Raw genomic sequence first — 23,870 nt, 5'->3', positions numbered from 1 at the left:
CCTATATCAACAAAACTTTTGGTAACTTTTATTTTGGCCTTATTACCCGCGGGGTTCCATTCTCCGAATTTAAAATAACGCCTTAATAGGTCATTTCTTTTCTTTTTTTTTAAAAATCCATAGGGTCTGTAGGCATAGGCAAAAGACCCTCTCTCAAAAGTGCAGTAAATATTTTTAATAACCAAAATGAAAAAAAGGTGTTTTGTAGGGGAGTCGAATGTATTGACGCACGCTTGGGACTTTGATCATACTTAATTGCCTTCTGTGGAGGTGTGCTCAGATCTAAACGCTAAACGCTTAGAAGTATATCGTATCGAGCAAAGCGAGCCGACCAGTCCTTGTTTTAGCCCCTTTAGCGCCAGACAGGGTAACAACAAGTACCGTCTTTTAACGTCTTTGGTATGGCGCGGCTGGGGATCGAACCCCGGACCTTCCGCTCTCCGGGCGGACGCTCTACCATTAGACCACGGAGGCGGTCTTTTTGTCATTAAACAATATAAGACGTGATTCACCACGGGTCCGGGTAGTCCTGTGGGTACCCGGGTTCTACTCAGTACCCGAGTTACCCGTCCCAGCCCTAACTTCCCCGTAACCACCGTTGTATGTATCCTTTTTTCGATGGCCTCAAAACACACGTAACACTTTTCATGACATACCCCATAATAAATTACCAGTCCCTAAATGTTTGCATTTGAAAATGTCCTTCACTAACATTTTGGGTTCTTCTTTTAAGCCTTCTTCACGTCACAGTCCTTATTTTTTATGCAACCCAAAGGTTAAGGTCAATGCCGGGTCAAGGCCATTTATCAACGTGCCTTCAATGTTCGCAATGCAGACTGTGAGGACCAGTGTTTTTGTGCAGCGTTGTGTGCGCAAACTTAGACATGACAGCATCGCTAAGAGCGTATTTAGGTTCAACAATACGGTAAAGAGCAAGCATGATTGGGGAATGGAGCTATTACTATTTTTGAATTAATGTCGACACCAAGAGAGGTGGAATACGATACCATATTAGTCGCGTATGATCATGTCGGCACGGAGCTGGCGGCAGTCACTTAAAACATGGAAGAGAACTCGCTAAGTTCTTTCTATTACTTGGCATTGCGTTTCATGTGTCACATGCATACGCATACTTCTTAAATTGTCTTCGTCATATAAATCTATTATTCATATATATTATTTATATATAATTATTATTCGTTTAGCTCACCTGATGAAATCTCTCTTGCACACTACCATCCTTAATAAGTTTAACCAATACTTTATGACTTTAATTTGTACATAAATATATGTAGTGGGAACCTACCACATTCACCATATACAACTACATTGGGAGTGTGACTCTTTACTCATAAATATCTTTTGCATTTATTTACATGCACCCCTTCAAACAAACCAAACTAATGTAACTGATGTACACCCAAAGCCCAAACCTGATGTACCCCGCCGTGATATTGCTGGAATATTGCTAAAAGTGGCGTAAAACCATACTCACCCACTCACTCACTCCTCTCTTATTTTCACTTTAGACCGCCTCTGTGGTCTAATGGTAGACCGTCTGCCCGGAGAGCGGAAGGTCCGAGGTTTGATCCCCAGCCGCGTCATGCCAAAAGACGTTAAAAGATGGTACTTGTTGTTACCCTGTCTGGAGCTCGGAATTAAGGGTCTAAAACAAGGACTGGTCGGCTCGGTGTCAGTATACTGTGTCTGAGTGGGGTATTCATGTTAGACTGCGGCATGGTATCTCAGTGTGATAGCACTATAAATCGGTATCAGTCTGGACTAGTACAAGCAGCCACACACACACACATACACGTGCATGCACGTCGCTATATAAGTGCAATAATCTTGAACGGGACGTTATACCCCATTTCACCACACCTTATTTTCACTTTTAGGGGATATCAAAGTGCAGCAATTAATATTCAATGTAATAATTTGGAACAAAATAAATCATTATCTCAACATCCAATTACTATTCATATATATTCTGAACATTTTATTTCTGAAACAAATGTTATTTTTTTACTTTTCAGAGTTCCAATTTACAAAGAACTTGTTTGTACGATTTCCATGTTGCCCAAAATGGGAAAATGGTTCCGTTTGCTGGCTGGGAGATGCCAGTGCAGTACAAAGACACTATATCAGAGTCTCATCTGCATGTGAGGGAAAATGTTGGCATTTTTGATGTTTCCCACATGCTACAAACAAAAGTAGTTGGCAAAGATCGTATTGAGTACATGGAGTCTCTCGTTCCTGCTGATGTTCAGGGCATGAAGGACAACACTGGGACACTGTCAGTATTTCTGAATGAAAAGGGTGGAATTTTGGATGACTTGATTGTCACAAAGACGACGGAAGATTATCTGTATGTTGTGTCAAATGCGGGATGCATTGAGAAGGATTTCTCCAATATGCAGGTACTGTTGTTTTGCAATTGTCAGCATCAGACATGTTGATTCCTCTGATTACTTACAACTGGTTGGTTGGTTGTTTTGTTGTTTAACGCCACACTCAGCAATATTATATCTATATGACGGCGGTCTGTAAATAATCAAGTCTGGACCAGACAATCCAGTGATTGATATCATGAGCATCAATTGTTACCCTGTTTAACATTAAGGAGCTAAAACAAGGACTGGTTGACTCTGAGTCGGTAAACTATATCCGAGTGGGGAATCCATGTTAAACTGTGGCTGGGTATCTTAGTGGGCGTACACAATAAAACCGGCATTAGTCCGCTGGTTCCTTGTCATAACCCTGATGATAAAACTGAAGATTTAGATGTCCCTAGTTTAAAACACTCAGTAGATCTCGACCTGTGAAGGGGCGGTCGGGTAGCCTAGTGGTTAAAGTGTTCGCTCGTTACGCCGAAGACCCGGGTTTGATTCCAGACATGGGTACAATGTGTGTAGCCCATTTCTGGTTTCCCCCACCGTGATATTGCTTGAATATTGCTAAAAGCGGCGTAAAACCATACTCACTCACTCACTCGACCTGTGAAGATCCAGGTTAGAATAGGTCTTCAGCAACCCATGCTTGCAATAAAAGGCGACTATTCTTGTTGTAAGGGGTGACTAATGGGATTGGGTGGTCCGACTCGCTGACTTGGTTGATAGGAGAGGCTTAGAAGGGACATAACTGGTAATAGCCACTGGTGGCGCTACTTTTCATTCTGTGGATTTCACAAACTTCTTTACAAGGCATTTAGAAGTTGGAGAAGTAAGGATAAGAATTTATGGATGAACAACTTCTTTATTACAAAAAACCAACAAAATCTTGCATTATAATGGTGTTAGAAACTACACCGAAACGTCGCTCTTAATTGTAATAAATAAGTTGTTCATCTATAAACTCTTATCCTTACTTGGATTTAACAAAGTCTAATTCATAGCTAACTCCTTTTCCTTTTGTATATTTTTCAGAACAGGGCAGAAGCATGTAGGAAAAAAGGGCTTGATGTCAAGGTGGAGAAAATCCAGAATGCATTAGTGGCTGTTCAAGGCAGGTGTTAATTTTTACCAGACTCACTCTGTTTAGCACAGTTCCCAATAACCAATGATACAATAAATGTATCTAGGATTCCGAACTTATTGCCCTTGGGAGGCAAATTGGGAAGCATTTTTTATTTTGTTTAAAATTAGGATTATTTTATGTTCCTAGTTTCAGAGGCATTTTAACATTGCATTGTTACATTACAGTCAAAACATTATGTCAAATTAAGCCTCTTACACGTTTTTGGTCCTTTTTGGTTATCAGTTGAATATAAGTCGCCTTGTTACAAGTTATTACCATATTTACATGAACTAGCAACTTATTTGTTCCCATTTGACACTTTCTGCAGATTTAGGGTGGAATATTGGCTTCTGAGCACATCTAGATACGTACCTGTGGTGTCGTGAATGCACAAGCCCGCTATAAGTGTAAAGGGGGGCACGGGTGGCCCAGTCGTCTAAGGCGCCACAATTAGCTGTGCAGAGTTGCGTCCCTTGGGCACACCAGAAACCTATGATTGTGGGTTCGAATCCTGGTTCGCCCCGATTATGTTTCTAGGTTTGTCAGCACCATACCCGTGCTTGTGGGTTTCACCGAAGTGGTAAACGTCAAAGACCTGCATCACTTCGGGCTTTCCTCCCACATTAAGCTGACATGATATGACTGGAATACTGTTAAAAGCGGTGTTAACCCCAACTCACTCACTCACTCACTATTAGTGTAAAGTGACAAGTGTCCATTCTTAGTCAACGAATGACATGAGGCAATGTATGACCTTCACCTGATACAGCAGAGTGTAGAGTAGGGCTGTGTTGCAAAGTGCCAATCGCTAGCAAGCGATGTACAGCGATACGCCTAACAACTGGGCGCCTAGCAACAACTTTCAGCCTTGCAATCATACCAATCACTGTGGCTGAGTTTGCCAGTGGAACAAGAAATTCTTCACTGGATCAGGGGCTGTCGGGTAGCCTAGTGGTTAAAGCGTTCGCTCGTCTTGCCGAAGACCCGGGTTCGATTCCCGACATGGGTACAATGTGTGAAGCCCATTTCTGGTGTCCCCTGCCGTGATATTCCTGGAATATTGCTAAAAGAGGCGTAAAACCATACCCACTCACTTGACTGGATCAACTGGGAAAGGAGTCAAAGCAGCTAACACCCCATCATACTCAGTCTGCTCCACATCTTCAAAGTAGTCATAAATTTCATCAGTTCGTCATCGAGCCTCTCCTATTACGTTCTTCATTAGGACAAGGCAACCAAGTAGTAGTGCTGCCATTTTGGAAGACTGCGCAAGCGTTTCTAACTGTTCCAGACCCTTGGATGAACGATTAATTTGCCTACTCTAAGCGATTCATTGCTGAACGTGCCCCTAATGTATGCAGGGCAGTGGCACATGTTGCAGGAGAAATATTCCCTCCTATATGGTGTACCGGTAGTCTGAGCACTCCCTGGAAGCCATCTTCCCGAGGCAAGAGAGTTAACTGACTTTAAAAGTCCAGTTCCCACCCTTGCCGAACTAGGCTGGTATTATGGAGTTACATTTTGGCTTGACTAATGAGTCTATGCATAGTCCAATCAAAATCGTGCACCGAAATCGAAATCTGGTTCGTAGAGTGTCATGCAGATTTCGGTCGACTGTAGGATTTGCAAAGCATGTACACCGCTAACTGGTTGTCAACAGATATTTTCTAAATCTTTTCATGTTTTTAATCAAGGTGCTCACGTGATTTGATGCACTTCACGATGTAAGATTTGTTTTATCACAATATGGATCTTGATTATCGATCAGACTGGGCGCCACCATTTTGTTTGAAACAAATGCAAGTGATACGAGAGGTTGAATCTGATTGGTCAATAGGAGAGGCATAGAAAGGACATAACTCGTAATAGCCACTGGCAGCGCTATGATCGAGCCAAGGAATTCCAGGATAGTTCGGCCAGGGTGGAAACTGGACTTTTGAAGTCAGTTAACTCTCTTGCTTCGGGAAGATGCTGGAAGCAGGTTGAGTAAATACAAATAGCAACTACGCCACATGTCAGCCATATGTTCATGAGGACCATAGTGTATATGGAACATACCCCTGAAGTACTGACGGTGTGTGTGTAGAAGACCTGGGCATCATTCGACACAGCGATCTTCAGGGCTCCCAGGGTTCATTATTCCTTGTATTAGAGTGCCAATGGCATGGTTAAACTAAGTTCTTGATGCCAGAAGGGCACACTGAGAAATCATGTACCATGTAATGATGTTTATTATAGGCACATGAAGCCAGTGATAAGTGTATTTTAACATAAATAAACAACACAAATACATGTGATCAAACCCAACATTGAGAATATAACTTATTTTATTTCTGAGAGGTTTTTATTTTTGCTTTGAATAGTCATGTTCGGCATCATAAACATTCTGTTAATTGAAAGATGTTAAAATGAAAAGGTAAATGATTCAGGATGTGTGCTAAGGCCCCCTTGATGTAAGAACTTACTCTTTAGGAACTTGGACTGAGATGCATAAGTATGTTGCATCTTAGAAGAAATTTGTGTTAGTTAGAAAATTGCGTTAAATACACAGGATTCTCAGATTATGTGTTTTGGGTAAATTGTTTTTGATTTGGCTTCTCTTTTCACAGGCCTACCAAAGAAAACCAGCAGTATGCTCCCAAACCATGGAATATGTATACACTATAAAAAGAAATATCTACACAAATTACAAACACAAACACAATCCCCATAAAGTTTGCATTGTTATATTCGTAAGAATAAGAACCTGGCTCATTTCCAGTGGAGTCTGACACAGCAAATCATGCAGCGTGTCACCATTTGTTGCGGTCCACGTGATTTACTGTGTCAGACTCCATTGAAAACGTACGGGGTTCTAATACAAAGCAGACTTTATTGGGATTGTGTCCTTGTAATTTAAGAATTGTAATTCTATTTAAAATGTGTACATATTCCATGGTTTGGGAGCCTTTTGTTGGTTTTCTTTGTAGGCCTGTTTCAGAGAAAACAATTGTATAACTGGAAGGGCTGACTGACAAAGTATTCTGTCTTGAACAAAAATCCCACCCCTGATATGAAATGATTGTTTCCTGAGATAAATATCAGTGAATGATTATTTTAATTCAAATTTCAGGACCCAAAATGACAAAGGTCCTGCAACCCGGTATTAACCTTGACCTTGGCCAGTTGCCCTTCATGACCTCAGCCTTGACCTCTATATTTGGTATTCCTGACTGTCGAATCACAAGGTGTGGTTACACGGGCGAGGATGGTGTAGAGGTAGACAATCACATTGGAACTTGGATGTAGTCCAAATGGGCTTTCATACGAAAACAGTGATTATATTTTTGGCTTGTAAAAATACAAACTTGTTTCTCATGACCTGCCTGCCCCTAGAATTGCCTCGCTCCTAACATTCCTGTTAAGAGGGGGCATGGGTGGCCCAGTCGTCTAAGACGCTGTGATTTGTTGTACAGAGATGCGTCCCTTGGGCACGCCAGAAACCTATGATTGTGGGTTCGAATCCCGGTTCACCAAAATTATGTTTCTAGGTTTGTCAGCACCATACCTGTGCTTGTGGGTTTCACCAAAGTAATAAACATCTGAGACCTGCATCACTTCGGGCTTTCCTCCCACATTAAGCTGACACGCTGTGATATAACTGGAACACTGTTAAAAGCGGCGTTAAACCCGACTCACTCACTCACTTACCCCTGTTAAGAAATCACTTTTTTTAAACTCCCAAGGCCAAGTGGTTTGCTACTTTAGTTGACATGTGTTGATAAATGTGATATTAAATAACACTCAGGTGAAATTCTATTTATCTCAACAATAATGCATTGCAAAAAAAACTAGGGTTCTTCTTCGCCCTCTAGTTAAGAACTGACTAAATATTTTTTTCGTTTATGGAGATACAAACGTAAAAACCAGTGTGCAAACTGTGTAAGTCCGCAAAGTATGAACACCGATTTTTGCGTTTGTAAAAATTGTTGAAGTCAATTCTTATAAATATACATTGTAAACAATAATTATTTGACTGACTACTTATTAATGATTACCGAACACACAAAACTGTAGACAGTATGAAATCAGTGACATCGCTCAGTGCAGTAATGCAACACAAGCCTCGCCCATCCTGTTATCAGCCAAACAGGAAAAAGTAGTTTATAGTGGGCGTGGCCTATTTTGGGAGGGGTAAGTTTATAGCAACATGAATGCAAAAAAATATTGCTTGGTTAGCCAATCAAATGCCACGGAAGTACTGGCGATTTATTTATGTTTGAATTATTTAAGAAATAAGGAAAACTAATAGAAATTGTTTTGAAAAATGTGAGATTTCCCATGGATGATGATTGGCTTGTATTCATAACACTTTGTTGTCAAGGGCGACCAAATGTAGATGGAAAATGCAAAGGTTTTAAAGGGGATATCTTTTCATAGGAAGCGTTTTTACAATATTTGAACAAATTTTAAAGTGAGTATGGTTTTACGCAGGTTTTAGCAATATTAAGCCAATATCATGGCTTGTTACACCCCTTTCCATGTTTTTTTTGTATAACTGAATTAGAACCAATAATTTTTAAAAAATGTGACATTCTATTTTTTTAACAAAAGGCATCATTGTACTTTAACTGTTGACAGGAAAGCGACTGACATGAAGTATGTTTGGTTGGGCTCTGCATGTGCTGTATTTCATCTTGCAAAGAAAGAATGGAACATGCATAGTGATTTTCTTGATGGGCAGAGATCAAAATCTAATAATTAATTTATTAAGGTATAAACAAAGTAAGTTAAAAAACAATGCTTTCGTTTTTCTCCAAACAGTGTGTGAAATAGCCTCAATACCTTGCTGGCCAGGTTGGCGAGCTAGCCTTTAAAGTTACTTGCCAGTTTTAAGTTTCACTAGCTTAAATGTCGGACAGTTTATTTTTCCAGAAATTTGATTCTGTGAAGGTATCAATAAAGTAAACCGAAATTACAAATCATGATCAAATATTATGAAGGGGGGTAACTCTGATCTCGCAACCCTGATTCGTTTGAATATTCATTTAATTTCTTAATTTATTATTTTTGGTGGTTGTATTGATCTACTGAAACGGGAGAAGTTTGATCAACAAAGAGTGTGCATAAATAATCACTGTTAAAATTTCAGTAGCCAGTCATTTAAAAAAATAATCCTAAGCCAGAACGAAATTTTGCTTGCCATGCGCTAGTGGGCAAGTGACTATTTCGCACACTGTCTCTAAATGAATAATTGATCTGCAAAAGCAAGTACTTATTGCATATCTTGTCCTACAGATCTCTGTGACCGATGACCGCGTTGAGGAGTTGCTGAAGCTGCTCCTGTCCTCGTCCCAAGCTGAGGTCCGTATGGCAGGCCTTGGAGCTAGAGACAGCTTGAGGCTAGAGGCCGGCCTCTGTCTCTATGGCAATGACATCACTGAAGACACTACTCCAGTGGAGGCCAACTTGAACTGGGTTATCGGTATGTTGAAGAGCATGTTAGAGTGCTGATGGCACAGTGACACTTTGTAAGGGCACAGTTAAAATAAGTTCCTGGTTCCTGAAGCACAATAAGAAATTGTATAGGATGTTATAAGTGCAAAGGAAAGGGGCAGTTTTTAAGATACCCGCCTGCCCGACCGTCCGAAACAGTCTATTGTTATTTTCTGAGAACTAACATTATGCAGTACTATTCTTATGTTTACCCTTTTGTTACTTTTGTTCGTCGGTAAAGAAAATTCTGGACTGGCAACATTTTATCTGTTCTGGTAACTTTGCACAGATGCCAGTCCGGTTGTCTAACTGAATTTTATACACTGAAAGGGGACAACATTTCTAAAATGTACAACTGTTTATCATCTAGCTCATGGTGAAGGGACATTCACTGATTCCAACGTGGATCAGAAGGATTCTTCCTGTCAGCACACTTTAGTTCCAAAGGGCAGCAACTAGTCATCTTTGACACACTTGACAACAAATACATTTCTATCCCAGCAGATGTACTTGTGTGTTGTTTGTTTTATTGAATTTGGAGATAATAATTATTTGTTCTGAGATGGTGTGTTCTTTCTCCAGAAATTCTATTTGCACATAAAAAGTACTTGAATTTTAGGGTTGGTCTTTCCTTAAAAAATAGCGCAACAAAGTGATAATGACCAGTGATTCTTGATGACAGTCACTGTTGATCCCCAACATCTGTAGCTGACATCAGAGAAACATCCTCACTCACTCTGTGTATTACATTGCAGCCAAACGCCGACGTGAAACCGGGGGATTCCCAGGGGCTGATGTCATTCTCAACCAGCTGAAGCTCAAGTCTAAGGGAATCTCCTGCAAGAGAGTTGGGTTCCTCTCCTCCGGGCCTCCAGCCAGAGGTGAGTGTTGAGAGAGTCATCATGCACCTATATCATGGTTCCTCTCCTCTGGGCCACCAGCAAGGGGTGAGTGTTCAGAGAGTCGGGATGCACCTATATGACGGTTCTTCTCTGGGCCTCCAGCAAGAGGTGAGTGTTGAGAGAGTCAGGGTGCACCTATACCACGGTTCCTCTCCTCTGGGCCTCCAGCAAGAGGTGAGTGTTGAGAGAGTCGGGATGCACCTATACCACGGTTCCTCTCCTCCAGGGATACAGCAAGGGGTGAGTGTTGAGAGAGTCAGGATGCACCTATACCACGGTTCCTCTCCTCTGGGCCTCCAGCAAGAGGTGAGTGTTGAGAGTGTCAGGATGCACCTATACCACGGTTCCTCTCCTCCGGGCCTCCAGCAAGAGGTGAGTGTTGAGAGAGTCAGGATGCATCTATATAACAGTTCCTCTCCTCCGGCCTCCAGCAAGGGGTGAGTGTTGAGAGATTCAGGATGCAACTGCAAGAGGAGCAATTTCTAGAGATGGCACTGAATACCAGGCACTGAATTCTAAAGTTGGCACTGAAGATTATTTTTCAAATGTAAGGCTGCTCACATTAATTTTATAATGCATTTTAGGCTATGTGTTGACATTTGCTCTAAATTGGTGACACATTTATTTCATGATTTACAGAATTCAATTGGGCGAGTCTTTCTCAAAGAGCATACAATTTCAAATTATGTCTCTTTTGATCACAGCGGGTGCTGTCATCTTGGATGCAGAGGGGCAGAAGGTGATTGGTCAATTGACTAGTGGTTGTCCTTCACCTTCCCTGAAGAAAAACGTCTCCATGGGCTATGTGGAAACAGCCTTTTCAAAGACAGGGACAGCCATCAAGTTCAAGGTCAGACAGAAACTCGTTGATGGGGAGGTGGTGAAGATGCCGTTTGTGCCAACAAAGTATTTCACGGGAAAGTAACCCTGCACTGTGAGGATGAGGCCTTTGTCAAATGTGATTAAAAAATGATTAATTGATCAGACAATGTTGATGGTCAGGACTTCATGGGTTTGTATGCAATTTGTTCCTCCACCTCCAAGAATACACCCCTTTGTTTTCAAGGCCAAGCTTATTATTATTATATTTTTTTAATATTATTACTATTATTACTATTATTACTATTATTATTAAGGGATGCTATGAGGTGTAGTTGTTAAGAGCCAAGATTGCTCAGCTGACATCATAAAAAAACAGTTATATTTCTCGCTGGACAATGTGTGGAACATCATGTCTGCACTATGCATTTGTGTTTTAATGGTAGGCAACAGTAAGCCTCGGCATCAGTTATAAATGGCGTCATTTTACTAGCCTACTAAAAATAGATAGCATCTCCACTACATCGGCTGTATATATTCAAGAGTGACGGAGGAACGTAGCGTCTACAAACCCCTGAAGTATTGGTGGATTATGTTACACAATGGTCAATGTTATGTACAATGTGGAGACAATGTAGACCGTGTGTGATTCAAGGATAAGTCCTCCGTATACTAACAGCAAGGAGTAGAGGTGAAGGTAATAGAACATGGATATAATGAACTACAAGGGACCGGAGAAATCAGTTTGTTATATATGTTTTTGCTCGGAAATATCCGTGATCTTGGATAAAACAAAACACAATATATTTGCAGCATTGACTTGTATTAGCAGTGATCACTTCCTAGCATTCATTTAATAACATTTCATAACATTCATTTAATAATGTTAAATTCATAACATTTTTAGAACAGTCTTCATCAAATATCGGCCAAAGTATTGAATGATGTCATCTCAGTTGACTTTTTCGTGTTGAGGAAAATCTTGATTGTTTTAAGAGCCTTATTGGCATCGTCAGAGGAGGGTGTGGCTGGTTCCACTCAGTCGTAGGGCGGTGGGGTAGCCTCGTGGTTAAAGCGTTCGCTTGTCACACTGAAAGCCATTCCCCACATGGGTACAATGTGTGAAGCCCATTTCTGGTGTCCCCCGCCGTGATATTGCTGGAATATTGCTAAAAGCGGCGTAAAACCATACTCACTCACTTGCTTGAGATCCAGTCAGCATAAGCTGAAAAACAAACTACAAGCTCTTGGTTTTTAAATTATGTCATTGGCAGCCCATTACCTTTTCTGGGCAGGGTCAAAGTCAGTCGACACGCAGGATTCGAGAATGGACTCTCTCATGTAAATGATGGTACTCAATGTTGAGTTCAGAATGTCAAATTCCATTGCAATGTCTCTCTTAGCTTTTATTCCTGCATCAACAGTGTTTCTCTATACGCTGTACACGTCACTAATTAGTGGTATTTGGGCTTGTCGGGGTTCAGATATCAGTTCGCTATACACGTTAGGTTGATATGGAGAGTTTGTTATATACATACATTATATATGATATAGAGGAGATATATTTGGGATTTTGTAATAGTTTGTTCCATCTGTGTTCGTTATATCTGTGTTCTACTGTATAAATTACAATTGTGCATGCTCTCATAACGCTGGATCGATGGTTCTGATAATTATAATGAAGTCATCTTTTACTGATAATTAAGAGTTCCAGTCTGAACTTAACCAAATTTTGTTTCCTCACTGTAAACTTTCAAGTATTATTTTCACTCTGTCATTTCATGTGATGATATTCAGAGCTACCTTGCTAAACTTTCCCACTGTCCTAGAAACTTTCAATGAGGAAATGGTGGGTATGTCAGACTCCCAAGGCAAGGGAGATATCTGACTAAAACATTCCAGTTTCCATCATTGCTGAACTGGGAAGGAATGTTGGAGTCATATTGTGGGTGGACTAATGAGTCTATGAATTTTCCAATCAAGATTGCGTAACAAAATCGACATCTTGTTAGTTTCGGTCAACTGCATGATTTGCAATGCATGTGTGCATTCAACTGGGCGTCAACAGTTATTTTTCAAATCTTTTCATGTTTTTAATCATGTGTTGTGGTACAATCCACACGCACTGGGTGTCAGAGACAGGGAATATGAAGCACTCCTTCGATTAACTTGATCACTTCGTCTTGACTGGGAGCAACCATTTTGTTTGAAGCAAATGCAAGTGAATCTGATTGGTCAGTACGAGGCACATAGAAGGGACAGAACTTGTAATAGCCGCTGGAGACGCTACAATCAAGCCACAAAATTTCAGCCTTGTCCGGCAAGGAGGAAACTGGACTTTACTAGTTACCGCCCTTGCCTTGGGAAGATGGTAAGACTCTGACATCATAAAGTCATTGTAATGCTAGAATATTGGCAGGATGGGATGGATATTCTGCAAAACTATGTCTCAAACTAAACTTGTGATCATATCATAACTACATCCATTCTTGGGGCTCATGGTGCCAGTCTTCTAAGGCACCAAATTTTGCTGTGCAAAGTTGCATCCCTGAGGTGTGCCATGGCCCTATGATTGTAATTCCAATCCTTGGTTATGTTTCTTGATTATGATTATGTTTCTACATGTCATCACCAAACTCGTTCTTGTGAGTTTCACTAAGAGGTTGTAATACCTGCGTCACCTTGGCCTTCCCCCGAAATTGGGATATAACAGAATTATTGTTATTAACCAACTTACTGTTGACCTTGATGCTGGACAGCTTTTTTGATAAATTAGGAAAATGAAACTTTTTATCTGTCAGAACCTGTTAAATTCATATCATTGAAAAAAAAAATGTCATAGATTTTTGGGAAAAATTACACTTGCAATTTTCTGGTGCTCGAGAAATCTTGAAAACCGATCTATTTTTCTCAATGAAACTTGGCATATGCATTTCTTATCAGCTGAACTGGTGCCTTTTGCTATTTTAAAAGTTTTCCAAATTTTATTTTTTACATTTCAGTGGAAACAATTTCTACTTAGTCTCAAACGAGGGTAGGATTTGTTTCCGTGCCATAACATGATACTGTTCAACATATTTCAATAAAACTTAAAAGTATGCAAGCATATCAGTTAAACTAGTGCCTTTTGCCATTTGGAATTGTTTCTAATTCATATTTTCTTATGTTTCGATGAAACTTGGCATATACATTGGTCAACAGCTTAACTGGTGCCTTTTGCTATTTTTAAATCTTTCTAAATTTTATTTTGTTACGTTTCCATGAAAACAATTTGGTCTCAAACAACTCAAGGTCTCATTTCCGAGCCATAACTCTCAAACTAATGAATATTTTTGCATGAAGCTATACATGTTCAATGACCACATGCTCAACTATTGCCTTTTCATATGCAAAATTCTGTTTTTGATATCTTGTTTCCATGGAAACAATTTGTTTCCCACAAAATCTCTACAGCTAAAGAATATTACTGCAGTGTATAATTTGCTATTATTGTTTTTGGATTTGCAGACACATTTACAGTAACAACTTGAACTAATGTATCCAAAAAGGCAGGAGAAGACACATTCTAGTACCATCTTCCCGAGGCCAGAGAGTTAACTGACTTTAAAAGTCCAGTTTCCACCCTTGCCGAAACTTGGCTGGTATTATGGAATTACATTTTAGCTGGACTAACGAGTCTATGCATAGTCCATTCAAAGTCGTGCAACGAATTTGAAATCCGGTTCGTAAACTTTCGTGCAGATTTCGTTCGATTGCAAGATTTGCAATGCATGTGCACCGCCAACTCGTTACCAACAGATATTTTCCAAATCTTTTCATGTTTTGAATCAAGGTGCTCACGTGATTTTATGCACCTTGCGATGTAAGACCCGTTGTATCACAATATATGGATCTTGATTATCGATCAGACTCGACGCTGCCATTTTGTTTGAAACAAATGTGAGTGATACGAGAGGTGGAATTTCATGGGTCCATAGGAGAGGCTTAGAAGGGACATAACTCGTAATAACCACTCGCTACGATCGAGCCCAGGGAATTCCAGCCTAGTTCCGTAAGGGTGGAAACTAGACTTTTAGAGTCAGTTAACTCTCTTGCCACGGGAAGATGTTCTAGTACAGGACCAACCTGGGGTTGGCATCTGTGTTAAATATGCTACAACTAGATTGCCAAACATGATCTTGCATATTTTCCACCTAGGAGTAATCAATCAAAATATTTAGTGTAATACATTCATTGTGCCAAAAGCAATTCTCATCCTCCTCCTGATTAAGTATATGGACATGAATAGATCTAAAATAAGCAATTATAATGTTAATGTAGGCATGACAGCGGGTCCTGTAGGAGTATAATACCTGATTTATTGTTGTATTGTCAGATGACCATGAGAATCTCAGGAGTATATAATGTGTTATTATCAGGGAGCCATTTTATTTTGCATGTTAATGAGGAGAGATTAATAGTGACTTGTGGAGATTACAATGTTCTAGACTGTCCATGGCAGCATATTTAAAGCCTAATAGTGTCCATTACTCAGCCATTTATTGTTGAAACTGTAATGAAATTTGGGACGAAGAACAGTTTTTCTATTTTTGTGTGTCAGAATCATATTTGCTGAAACACACCATAGATGTCTCCATAATAATGTTGAAGTGTGACTGACTTTGTTGACACATCCAGCTACAGTGCACTATATTTTTAAATTAGCTTGTGCTGAATTGATACGCATATTATTACCCCCCCATGGTATTATGCGAGGGGATATAGTCATCTGGTCTGTCCGTCCGTATTCCGTTTCCAGAGCTTTACTTGCAAACCGTGTAAAATTTTCATTCAAACTTGGTACAGGTCTTAACCAGGGGCTAAAGTGGTGCCTCTTGCTCTGAGGAATTTTTCAAAATCTCATTCTTCCCTGTATCCATGTTAACAAGTTAGACTTTTCTGAAACGGAGGTAGGTGTCCTTTCAGGTACAGAACTTAAAAAATATTCAAGATTGTTCATCCAAATTTGTACATGTATTGATCAGTGGCTGAAGTGGTGCCTTTTGCCGTATAGGGTTTTTTAGAATTTATATTTTTCCGTTTCCATGGCAACAAGTTTTACTTTGATTCTGTTCATAGTGGTGTGTACCTGACATGGAAATACAAAGTTCCGAATCCCAATTCCATGGTATTGTTTTGTAAGCTCAATAACTACTTTTGTGTACGGACAGACAGATTAGATAAAAATTCTCTCATCAGCATGAAGTGGAAGAATCCATTTCCGTTAAACAGGGGAATGTGGCACAGTGCATGTGGAGCTACTGTTTCAGGTGTAGTCGTTCATGCATTGATATTAATCATTGATGTCTATGTCCCAGAAAGGTCAAACTGTAAATTTGGAATTCATGTGATTCCAACACATGAGGTGTGACCTTTCACCTATGTTGTTATCGACTGAACAGATTCTGCAGATCTGCTGGTTCAATTGTCAGATCATGATTCTTCTTAAGATAGTTGGCAGCACAATTACACAGAAAACAAACTGGTATAAGTGAGCATGTGTAATGTAGTTACTAATTTCATTTATCTTTTTCTTTTGTCTCTTATCAATTCACATATGAAATTTTTATAAGCATACTTTATTGGAGTATGCAATGTTATTTGTGATAATATATGTCCTATGTTTACATGGAAAGGCAACACTGACAGTTAGATAGACAACGCACAATTCAGGCTTCTAGGCTTAATATTCAGATTTGTGTCTAACTATGCCACACAACATCAATCAAGAAGAAACAGTATTACTTTCTATGTAGTGAAATGGTCTTTTCAGATAGATTTTAAAAATTTGTTAGTTATTTATAGAATTGTACATACAGAATATTTTACTACCAACTTCGTTCACCTGACTGAAAGTCAGGTAAGCTTATGTCATGGCCTGCTTGGCCTGTGGTCGGTGGGTTGGAATCTGTGAACATCTTCTCAGGAGAAACCACTGGACCAGTGAAGTTTGCATGCTTGTTCCCACCAACAATGACACCTGATTACTTCAAGAAGTTTGAATCTGATTTTGTATAAGGCTGCCATGCAATTTGTCTCTCTAGACTTCTTTTCTGAAATAACAAGACCGAAGGATCTGAACTAAGTATGTTTCTCCTGATGATTACATCATATTTGGTTCAAGTCATGTAGAGTTTTGTACTTGGCATGTGTGCACAAAATATTTGATTGCTGACAGGAACTTTTGATTAGTGGCAGTTGATGTTGACTACAATATACCCAGGTGAGCTGCAGTGCTGTGGCACTATGGTTTAAGAATCTCACAGGAGTCAGTGTTTTCTAATGGAGGGACACATCTCCTTATCATTATGAAGAGATAGAGATCTTGAGATCTTACATTATAAGGGGGAGATACTGAGATATTTAATACAGGGGAGATATTGAGATTTTAAATTATATGGTGCAGATATTGAGATCTTACATTATAAAGTGGAGATAATGAAAACTTACATTATAAAGTGGAGATAATGAAAGCTTACATTATAAATTGGAGATAATGAAAACTTACATTATAAAGTGGAGATAATGAAAACTTACATTATAAAGTGGAGATAATGAAAGCTTACATTATAAAGTGGAGAAAATGAAAACTTACATTATAAAGTGGAGATAATGAAAACTTACATTATAATTTCTTTTTGCGTTACCTCAAGTTACTTTAGTGTAACAATTACTCTGTTGGCAACCTGTTACAGACAAACTTCCCATAAAAAAATAAACAATTTGGTCTGGCATAAATAATAATTTATTTGAGAGTATTTTTTAGGAGATTTATCTCATCATGCTCAAAGTTCCCTTTGAAATTTGCGTCCTACGTCTTGGCATACATGTATTGACTAATGTTGTTGTGGATGTTTGTATTCTTTAAAAAGCAGTGCTTTATTATTCTAATGACTATCAGGACCTATGAATCATTAGCCCTAAAACATGAGTTGTAACAAGGCCATATTATTCCCAGTTCCTCATGACATTGTATTATTTACAGGTAGTCGTGACACAGCATTCACTCACTATGACCTGCGGATAATCTCATTAAAATGAGGTCTTAGTGCTGGCTACCACTAAACGAGAACTAAGATCTGATTTTAATAAGATTGGACCAAGGGATAACTCAATAGTTTTTCACCCTATTATAACAAAATTTACACCTCAATATTTATGATCAGATTGACCTGGTTTTCTCAGTAAATACAGGGAAAGGGCAGAGTGTTCAGATGAATGCACTGTTTACACACACACCATTTGAGAAGTTTATATCTTTGATGACACTGACTGCACAATAGGTCTTACATGTATTGTTCTACCAAATCTGTCTCTCTTATACCTTGTTGTTACATAGGAACAGCATTGTATTGTGTACCTTTGTTACTTGATACAGTTTACAGAATTACATTAAACTGATCAGCCATATATATTTCCTGTTCACAATGCCCTAGTCAAATGCTTAGGCCTGTTATTTGTATTTGTTTGTTTTATTATATATTTAATCTAGGTGGTTGAAAACAAATATCAAATTCCAAATTTTAAAGAAAATGTCTGTTGTGTAGCCTGGTGAATTAACACCGCCTGCATTGTGAAGACCTGAGTTCAATTCCCCACATGGGTAAAGTGTGTGATAGGGCTGGGATGGGTACCGAGTTGGACGACCCGGGTAGCTACAGGACTACCCGGACCCATGCTTAGTCACGTGATATACGACTTTATATGCTTGAATAAAGATAAAAGTTCTGTCAACTTCAGTGTATGCATGACCAGATCGTTTTATATGAGTATACACTGTACATTTTGTCCAGGGCTACAGTCAAACTCCTCCCAATCGGACATTTTGTACCTATCTCTAGAGACCTACAGTGGGTACCCGGGTAGGGTCGGGTGATAGGGGGGTGGGTACCCGGGTAGTAAATTTGACTCGTCCGAGCCGTAGTGTGTGAAGCCCATTTCTGGTGTCAGAACAGCCAAAAAGGTTAATGAAAAATGGAAACCAAAACAATGACACTAATGTAGATAATACTTGGCTTGGCTGAAAGGACACCATGTATCAGGGCTGGTAATTCTCTTCAGCTGCCTGCTTTCAGGTGCATGAAACTGTTGTCTGTCTCAATGCATCTCTTGCTAATGATGTAAATGTAATCTACGAGCTCCCCCTCACAATATCTGTGTCTGGTGCACCAATAACATGATATATTGCCACATTGTAGCCATATTCATTCCAGCTGCATTAAACAAATCATTTTAACAAGTGTTGTGTTTTGTCCTTCCATTAATATCAGACAGCATGAGTTATATAGTTGTTGGCTTGTGGATAAATCCTCTAGTACAAGACACTAAGATATGACTTGGTGCAAGAGCACTGTATGTTTCCCTACACTGTTGCAAGTACTGAAGTATTTGGTATGATGCAGAGACGCAGAGAAAGCAATAAAAGGGTGCTTGAATAGTTTGCCATATAAAATTTACTAGACATAGATATAGCACTATTTCAATGGAAATGTCGTTTTTTAAACAAAAATGTAGACTACTTTAAGGAGCGTCCGGGGACGTCTGTGAGGTCTCATCAGAGTTTAATAATACAGTGCAGTCAGTAAATCAAACATGTCTTTCTCAGTTTGGTAAGATCGTGAGAATTTCAACTGGCGTACAAATAAATTGAACACACAGCAAAATAAAAACAAACAAAAGTGAGTACAATAACAAGGTAAAAAATATTTAATTAGGCCATAAAGGTTTTTTATCCAACTAAGCGGACGTAATGGTAATTACACACAATGTTTAAAAAATGTTTGATTGTTTGTTGTATGTATTTTTTTTCTAGCTATATGGTATTTTGTATAATTAATACAAGAACACAATCATATAGTTATTATATAATTATATAGTTTAGTACCATTCTCCCGAGCGCTCCCTGGCGTTGCCCGGACGCTTCCGGACACCCCCGGCCTTTATTTAGTTGGACCGAAAATGTGCTTTATCCGAAAATTCATGAAAGATACAATGTTTAGGCATATTTATATAGAACTATTTATCTGGCACTCGGCAGTATTCCAGCTTTATGATGGCAGTTAGGCCTGTCAATGATAATGTTAGGACCAGACAATCCAGCGCTTGGCATCAGGATCATGTCCTTTATGGTGCCTAATTTGCTGAGCAGAGTTGTGTCCCTTAGGTGGCCAGAAACTGGTGTGTTCGAATCGGGTCCGCCCTGATTGTTTCTGTGTTTGTCAACACCATTAGGAGTTTCACCAGACTGCTCAGTGGCTAATACTCGTATCACCTCGGGCTGTGATATACCTAAAATGTTCAGAGCCGACAAACTCACTCATTGTGGGGGCGGTCGGGTAGCCTAGTGGTGGCAAGGCGTTCGCTCGTCATGCTGATTACCCGGGTTCGATTCCCGACCTGGGTACAATGTTTGAAGCCCATTTCTAGTGTCCCCCGCCGTGATATTGCTGGCATATTGCTAAAAGCTGCGTAAAACCATACTCACTCACTCACTCACTCATTGTGTCTGGTCATAAGAGATGCTCCTGGGTGTGGTCAGAAATCATCACCAATATTGCAACAAGAACGTTAATAGTTTTTAATTGTAGGTTACTGCGGTTCGTAAGTTAGTGTATATAATCGAAGTACACAAACAGTGCCATTGAACATTCGATACCTTTATTAGCCTAGTTTTAACGAACATACGTGACGTATGGTCAAGGGACGTAAGATGAGATGGAAGACTGTGGCTGCCATGGCAATAGAAAATCTAATTGGTGCGATACCGAATGAACTGCAAAGTCGCATGTACGCTGTAAAAACAGACCGAAACTAATACAATACTTACATAGTAGAAATAATATGTATATGAACAATAAAGTCATTCCTGTCGGTAAAGACAATATATTTTTTGGATGACAACTTTATTCTATTATTATGCCACGTTTCGGTTTAGATCCTCACCGTTGTCAAACATGAAATAATAGAAAGCAGTTGTCATCCATAAAATATCTTGTCTTTACTGTTACTTACCAATGCCAATCCAACAGTTATTTGCGGCCGCTGAGTGAGTTGGGATTAACGCCACTTTGAACAGTATTCCACAGCGTGTCGGCTTGATGTTGGGGGAAGGCAAAGGTCTTAGACCTTACCAATTTTGTGAACCGTGAAGATCGGGTTAGAATAGGTCTTCAGCAACCCGTGCTTGCCGTAAAAGGCGACTTTGCTTGTCGTATGAGGCGACTAACGGGATAGGGTGGCCAGACTGGCTCTCTTGGTTGATGCTTGTTAACCTAACCCAATTGCGTGGATCGATGCTCATGTCATGTTACTGGATTGTCTGGTCCAGACTCGATTATTTACAGACCGCCATCTTATAGCTAGAATATTGCTGAGTGAGACGTTAAACAACAAACAAACGAAAATGTGTAAAGCTTCATTCATATTACGCACGACCCGAAAAAAACCGATCGTACTGTGAAGCCGATGTCACGTCAAAAGAACTACATCCCATAAGATCTACAGCTTAAAACAACAAAAGTTATATCTAGTGGTATCTAGGGCGGTAGGTGTTAATTACCTTATGTTAATGGACTGGTCCGCTTTAACTGCCGTAAGAACAGTATGGTATATGATGTATATGGTCTTTATCCACCTTCTTACATATATGATAACATAACATTCATACATAAATTTAACGAAGTCAAAGTCAGCCATCTCTGCATTTAAGTTGTCATATACGAAAGTCGTAACAAAGTCAGCCAAGTTTAGCATCGTAGTTCACGTCATCAAGGTACTGCAAAGGCCTTTCTCTTGTCCTTGCAGTTGAACTTTCAGTCTTTCAAGACTGCGCTCGTTCTCTCTGGACTCGCTTTCCCGGGGAAGGGGCAGCACCGAAATCAATCTGGCTCAAAATGGCACGTTCGCGCTTCTCAATGGAACTGATGATGGCAGAAAATCTGAAGAGATTTGGGTGATGATAGTGCAAGGATTTGTTGAGTCGGGAATGGCACCATAGTCAACGCATGTCGCCTCAACATAGTCATTGACCTCCTCACTGCATGGCAGACCCGTGAAGATCTGGGGAAGAATAGCTCTTCAGCAACCCATGCTTGCCGTAAAAGGTGACTATGCTTGTCGTATAAGGCGACTAACGGGAACGGGTGGACTTGGTTGATGCATGTCATCGATCCCAATTTCGTGGATCGATGCTCATGATATCAATCACTGGATTGTCTGGTCCAGACTCGATTATTTACAGACCGCCGTCATATGGCTGGAATATTGCTGAGTGCGGCGTTAAACAACAAACCAACCAACCATCCAACACTGCATGGCACCTCAGGAGTCGCTTCCATTGCTTCTATCCATGTGTCCTGCACCAGCCAGAGGAAGTCCAGCTGCTCTCCCGTTCCATTTTTGGACATCAGGGTCTTCTGTGTATAATACTGCTAGGCCAAAGTTTCGTCTTCCTTCAGATGGCTTGTGCAAAGTAGAAGAAGCACCCTTTCACTTCTGGAATTTAAGGTGGACTGTTTGGATTGCTGGAGCTTCAAAATCAGTCTAACTTATGACAGGAAGGGAGGGATGTGGGAGGTCTTAAACAGTTCTTGTTTGCTGAAGAAGCGGCCGTATGCTACTCTTTGATGTTCTGGGAGAAGGTCGAACACCAGAAGGTACATTGGTTGACCCTTCCTGGCATGCAGTCGCGGGCAAGCTGAGATGACCCATCCATATCAATCGCCTTAGCAGACTGGGTTCTGAACGTCTGCACGTGTCTGAGGAAGCGGTGGGATAGTTGTTCGTTTGTGTCTGCACATGCCGCTTGAGACACTCGAAATTGATGGTAGTCGCAGTGTCTCTGTGTAGGTGACCTGTACAGGTCTAGTTCCCTGTGATCTAGATCTAGTCTGTACCGAAAAGTCTGGCAGTGTCACGAGCGGGGTGACAGTCCGGTTTTTCGGACATTACCAACAGTGGTACATTTGCCTCTGCACTGCTTCTTGTTTTGAACTGATTCTGAAGTCTTAAATGAAGCCTGTAATTGTGATAAATAAAACTGATTAAGCGTGTATTGAACTGCGATGTATGCGAACACGCCGTGACACAATAATCTAATAAATGTATAATTTTGTACAGTGTTCAACTTGAAAATTCCTGCACGAATAATAAATGTAGAAATTGTGACTGTAAATATGTAGATTTGGCGAGTTTCATCCAGCCCCGCTGAAAGGAATGCTGATCATTAAGTCGCTATGAATCAGTTCACTTGCTTATAAAAGTGTTAGCACAAGTTGAAAATGTTCGTTTGTGATGGAAATATATCTAACCTTTAGGTTAACAAAATGTAAGGACAGATATCTTTATTCAGTACAATACAGGTACATTATGATATGAAGCATTATGGCACAGATGAAAGGGCGTTATGGTGAATGGATAATCATAGCACAGATGAAGGTACATTATGGTGAATGGATCATTATGACACAGATAAAAGTACGTAATGATGGATGGATCATTATGACAGATGAAGGTACGTTATGGTGAATGGATAATCATAGCACAGATGAAGGTACGTTATGGTGAATGGATCATTATGACACAGATACGTAATGATGGATGGATCATTATGACAGATGAAGGTACGTTATGGTGAATGGATCATTATGACACAGATGAAGGTACCTAATGATGGATGGATTGTTATGGCACAAATGAAGGTACGTAATGATGGATGGAGCATTATGGCACAGATGCAGGTACATTACGGTGAATGGATCATGAAAACAGATGAAGGTACAATATGGTGAATGGGTCATAGGAACAGTGAAGGTACGTTACGGTGAATGAATCATTATGGCATAGATAAAGGTACATTATGGTGAATGGATCATTATGACACAGGTGAAAGTATGTAATGATGGATTGATCATTATGACACAGATACGTAATGATGGATGGAGCATTTTGGCACAGATGAAGGTACGTTATGGTGAATGGATCATTATGACACAGATGAAGGTACGTAATGATGGATGGATTGTTATGGCACAAATGAAGGTACGTAATGATGGATGGAGCATTATGGCACAGATGAAGGTACGTTATGGTGAATGGATCATTATGACACAGATGAAGGTA

At 39.9% G+C, this 23,870-nt stretch overlaps 1 protein-coding gene across 1 annotated transcript; it reads left to right on the top strand.

Annotated features, from left to right (window-relative positions):
* Positions 1-789: 789 nt before the first annotated feature.
* LOC124120665 (aminomethyltransferase, mitochondrial-like) lies at positions 790-14,545 on the top strand. The gene is made up of 7 exons (XM_046483541.2): positions 790-925; positions 2,037-2,420; positions 3,426-3,504; positions 6,629-6,774; positions 8,794-8,980; positions 9,747-9,872; positions 10,598-14,545. The coding sequence occupies exons 1-7, from the start codon at positions 821-823 to the stop codon at positions 10,816-10,818; spliced, it is 1,248 nt and encodes a 415-aa protein (XP_046339497.1). The 5' UTR covers positions 790-820; the 3' UTR covers positions 10,819-14,545.
* Positions 14,546-23,870: the final 9,325 nt, after the last annotated feature.

Source organism: Haliotis rufescens, unplaced genomic scaffold (genome assembly GCF_023055435.1).
Source record: "Haliotis rufescens isolate VD_foot unplaced genomic scaffold, xgHalRufe1.0.p SCAF_23, whole genome shotgun sequence".
Taxonomy (NCBI): Eukaryota; Metazoa; Mollusca; class Gastropoda; order Lepetellida; family Haliotidae; genus Haliotis; species Haliotis rufescens.
The sequence above is the reverse complement of the archived record's forward strand: the minus strand, read 5'-3'. Positions and strand labels throughout refer to the sequence as shown.

What these genes read in the sequence shown, in the direction of transcription:
- LOC124120665 (XM_046483541.2), top strand. Translation starts at nt 821, where the DNA reads ATGTTCGCAATGCAGACTGTGAGGACCAGTGTTTTTGTGCAGCGTTGT. An exon ending in AGGATTTCTCCAATATGCAG is followed by an intron (nt 2,421 to 3,425) that starts GTACTGTTGTTT and finishes TATATTTTTCAG; the next exon opens with AACAGGGCAGAAGCATGTAG. An exon ending in TGCATTAGTGGCTGTTCAAG is followed by an intron (nt 3,505 to 6,628) that starts GCAGGTGTTAAT and finishes TTCAAATTTCAG; the next exon opens with GACCCAAAATGACAAAGGTC.